The sequence below is a fragment of the Papaver somniferum genome, chromosome 9, assembly GCF_003573695.1.
Source record: "Papaver somniferum cultivar HN1 chromosome 9, ASM357369v1, whole genome shotgun sequence".
NCBI lineage: Eukaryota > Viridiplantae > Streptophyta > Magnoliopsida > Ranunculales > Papaveraceae > Papaver > Papaver somniferum.
This window is the reverse complement of record NC_039366.1, coordinates 37040341-37045222: the sequence shown is the minus strand read 5'-3', so window position 1 is coordinate 37045222 and position 4882 is coordinate 37040341. Positions and strand designations below refer to the sequence as shown.

The window sequence follows — 4882 nt, the reverse complement described above, 5'->3', positions numbered from 1 at the left end:
CCTGCAGAAAATAAGAATGTCATCCGCAAACAGCAGATGAGAGGGAGCAATACCTTTCTTTTTAACCATATGATGCATACTACGACGAGCAAAGAGCTTGGACAGATTACAGCTCAGAACATCTTCAATGAGGACAAAAATTAGAGGAGAAAGAGGGTCTCCTTGCCTTAAACCTCTAGAAATGCTAAAGAAACCTTCGGGCTACCATTCACCATGATCGAGATTTTGGCTGAGTTGAGAATGTTAAGAATCCAAGCACACCAGTTGTCAGAAAACCCATATTGACGGAAAACCTCAGCAATAAACTCCCAACTCACGTATCAAAAGCTTGAGCAATATCAAGTTTGAGGCCAATATTACCATACCTTCTGCTACTACTAATCTCATTGACCAGCTCGGAAGCCAAAGCAATGTTTTCATGAATGTTTCTACCCTTCATAAAAGCCACTTGCTCCTCTGAAATCAAATTGTTAAGCACAGAGCTCAGCCTTGTCGCCATTATCTTTGTGATGATTTTGAAAAAGAAATTGCTCAAACCAATTGGCCTGTAGTCTTTAACAGCATCAGACTTGCTATTTTTAGGGATGAGCACAATGAAACTTGAGTTAATACCATTGGAATTTTCCGCATTTCCCAACAATTGACAATAGCCTTGCAAAGATCTGCAGAGATCGTATCCCAGCAAAGTCTGTAGAAATTCCCAGAGAAGCCATCAGGGCCTGGCGCAGAATCAGCACCCAAATCGAACACAGCAGCCTTAATCTCGTCTAAGGAAGGAATAGCGTCCATGAGAATACTCTCCTGAGGAGAAATACGCTCATGATCAAAGTCAAACAGCTTTGGATCAATACAAGTATCCCCACCATTGAATTTATCCTTGTAATGGTTGACAAGAAAAGTTTTAATGTCCTCCTGCAAAAACAAAGTAGAGTTAGTAGAAATTTTGAGCTCCGAGATAGTGTTTTGGCTTCTCCTCATGCGAATGCTATTGTGGAAAAATCTAGTGTTTTGGTCTCCTTCTTCCAGCCAAGTAACTCTCGACTTCATACGAAGCATAGAAGCCAGGTCAACCCGCACATCATCAGCTGCTTTCTTGGCATCAGCCACCCTAGAGAACTGCACTTCATCAGCTGGATCTAAATCAAGCAGGTCCATTTCAGCATCCAGCTTAAGCTCAGCTTGTTTCAACCTAAATTGAACATCACCAAACACCGTTCTGTTCCAAACTTTCAACGCATCTTTAAGTCTTCTAAGCTTGCTGGCAAAAACCCAAGGAGGGGCACCCACCATACTCAGATTCCAATTTTCTTTAACCAAGTTCATAAAACTTGGATGCAACATCCACATTTTCTGAATTCTAAAAGGAGCTCTTTTCGGTCTTGAGCTTTGGAAAGCAAAGCCAATAAGGGGAGAATGATCAGAACAGATTCTAGGCAATGCCTTACATCTCCAGTTCTCATATTTGAAGAACCAAGCCTCATTAACCATAGCTCTATCATGCTTGGAAACAATTCTTCTACTACCTTTTTGGCGGTTAGACCATGTGTATTTCTTGCCCAGAGAGTCCACCTCCACCAATCTATTATCTGATATCCAACTTCTGAATTCATTTATATAGACCTCTTTGATTGGAATTCCACCCTTCTTTTCTTCCATGCGTAACACACAGTTGAAATCACCCAAGACCAGCCAAGGGAGCGAAGTAGAGCCCAAATCCAATTGACGCCACAACATTTTTCTTGTGACTGGGTTGTAAGAAGCATGGACTGCTGTAATAATATTACCTTCCACCTCAACTGTAATAGCTTGCCTAGAAGAAGAGAGAATGCTAGGACTAGCTAACGAGTTCTTCCACATAACCCACAGATTGCCTTTAACATCACCAGCCTCATTCGTAACTACATCCTCAGAGAAGTCGACCAACCTCAAAGATCTGACAAAACGAACAGAGCAGAAAACCTGAGCTTCTGCAATACAAATAACATCAGGATTGTGCAAAATCTGAAGCTCTTTTAGCTTGGCCTTAGCACCATCCTTAGCCAAGCCTTGAGCATTCCAATAGAGAACACGCATTAAATAACCAAGTTTGAAGAAGGGCTTGCCGAACCCTTTTCCTCCCCCTTGCCAGAAGTGTTGACTTGCTTGTTGGGTTTTTTCTTCGTTACAGTCTTGCTTGTCTTCTTGGTAGCCAGACTATCTAACTTCTTTTTCCCTGCCAGAACTTTTTTGACTCTATCTTCCTCATCTTTGGCAGCCCCCCACTCCAATACAGCTGTCTCATCTTCCACCAAGTTGGTCGCACTACTAGTTTGTAGAACAGGTTGTATGTTATCTGAATCAATTGCCATCCCATCCACACCAATCAAGAATTTATTAGACACCACAAGAGTCTCTGCAGGTTTGATTGGAGAGACTTTTCTAGCTGTTTTAGCAGGGGAGCTAAAACTTACACCTTCATTGAGCTCTCCCAGAGGATCTGCATCTGCTGTGACCGCAATTTCTGGAGCAGCAACGACTGGTATTTCAGAACTCCTTGGCTCAGCAGGTTGATTCTTCTCAATGATTGATCTTCTCACATTCTGGAGTTTAGCTAGAGCCAAACCCTGCTCTGATCTAGCTAACTCAGCAGCTCTTTCCAAGTTAATCACCTTCCTCTTCTGTTCCTCGTAGAAGACAAAGAGTAATTCTTCCTCTTTATCCAAGTTTGAAGCATCAGCTCCCAAATTGCTATCCCTCTCAGCACTTTCAGCTTCAGGCCAAGGCTCAACATCCTCGTCTACAACAACATCATCTACAGCAATATCATCTACAACAACATCAACTACAGCAACGTCCTCTACAGCAACAACATCAACAGCACCAACCTGCACAGCAACATCATCTACAGCAACGTCATCTACAGCAACAACATCCACAGCACCAACTTGCACTTGGTCTTGCTGAGTTGTTGTATCCACAAATTCCTCTTCATCACCATTAGAACTAGCAGAGGCACTAGGGAAGAGCGTATGGGTCCCCTCAAAACACACTCCAGCCACTTGGTTCTTTGAGATTTCAGCCATCTTATCTTTTTCTTGCCAGTTTGTCTTCGTGTATTCCTTCTTTTTCCAAACATTTTCCAGCTCATCCAACTCAATTTTCAGAGCTGCTCTCTTCACCTGATCTGTTTCTTGGTCATACACCTTCTTCAAGTCCTTATACTTCTTGTTTCTGCAATTTGCTTCAACATGCCCAATTGATTTGCAATGATCGCAGAAGTCAGGTTTGTTATAGATCTCGTAATCAATATAGAACCCCTTAGGCAACTCTTCATCCTCAATGATAATATTACCAAGCGGTTTGGAGAAATCAATATCAATGAGCACAACAGCAAAGTACCCATATTCATGTTTTAGAGTTCTAGGATCGACAGCAACTGGCTTGCCAAGACCACGAGCAATCCTGAACAGGATTTCCTCCTCCCAGTATTCTAGATGCAGATATGGGAAACGAACCCAAACGGCAGCTCTTGAGATCTTTTCAGACTCCGGGTTGAACATGGGAGTCCATGGCAACACCTTCAGCAGTTCATTTTTAACCTTCCATGGACCTTCATAGCTGACACGCTTACGATCTGCCTCATTGAACAGTTTGATAATGAAGTATCCCCTTCTCCATGGGATGAACTGAACTTGGCCAGTTAGACTCCATTGGTTACACAAGATCAGCTTAGCCTCCTCAAATTGCAGACCAAGGGTTTTGAAGTTGAAACGACCCACAAGACTATATTTCCAAACTTCCTTAGATCGAGAACTTAAATCTTTTGGAATTTTAATTAGAATCTCACCTGTTGAGGAACGAACAGGGGGTAGGATAGCGAATCTGCATCAATGGATGACATCTCGTGGCTCCTTTTCTTGACTATGGTAGCATAAGAGCGTGAACCCACATCAGATCTGCCTCCATTGTTGCCTCCATTGATGGATCTGTTGACTATTTCGGGTAAACCACCATTGTTAGGGTTTTTTGCTACAGTAGCAGATGGGTTTTTCGAATTTTGCTGGGTGAAATCTTTCCTTGTTCTCGACTTGGAACGGGAACGATTCGTTTGTTGATTAAGGTTACTCTTCGTATGAGGTTGTACTCGTTTATCAGGAGGTAAAGATCCAAAATGTTCCTCCATGGGAGGCACAAGAAAAATGCAGAAAAAAGAACGAGGAAGAAGAGAGAACAGGAGAGAGAAAGTCGGACCAAACCCTAAAAATTTTACCTAGTAAGTTTGATAAAGCTCTACTAAAGAGTAAAATAATGTATTCACGCGGCGATTCAAAATCATGAGTGTGTATATATAGTTTGGACGCATATCAAGGTGGACAATGCAGCCCACTCTACACTCTTCATGCAGGTATCCCCATCTACTGGACTTCTGTGCCGCCCTACAAATTCATTTTCCAAAATTAGGCACGCTTAACAATCCAAAATAATAATAACTAAAAAGTAAAATCAGAAACCAAAATAGTCACGAGTCATAATCTTGATATAACAAAGTCTCCTAGTTCATAAGATGTTAAATCATTCCTAGTACTTGCAAATAGTTACACGCAACCAGTGCATCACAAGTCCCCTACCAAAATAAAGTCTCCTAGGAGCAATTACAGTGGTGCGATTATAATCAAAGAACAAAGATCAAAAAAAACAATCAAATTTAAGTTTAGTCCGTGGTGTTACATTAGTGTGGAAGAGTAAATTTGGTCGCTTAGGAAAAAGTATACACCAGAATCACATTATATGTCCGCCCCATCACCAGGATCACATTATATGCCCGCCCCATCACAGGATCACATTATATGCACGCCCCATCAGCTATCAGGCGAACTTTATATGTACGTCTCACGAGGATCAT

The 4882-nt window shown here is 41.9% G+C and overlaps 1 protein-coding gene across 1 annotated transcript; it reads right to left on the bottom strand.

Annotated features, from left to right (window-relative positions):
- Positions 1–531: 531 nt before the first annotated feature.
- Positions 532–2073, bottom strand: LOC113311798. The gene has a single exon (XM_026560599.1). It carries the CDS (start codon positions 2071–2073, stop codon positions 532–534), a length of 1542 nt encoding a protein of 513 aa, XP_026416384.1.
- Between the last annotated feature and the right edge of the window lie 2809 nt (positions 2074–4882).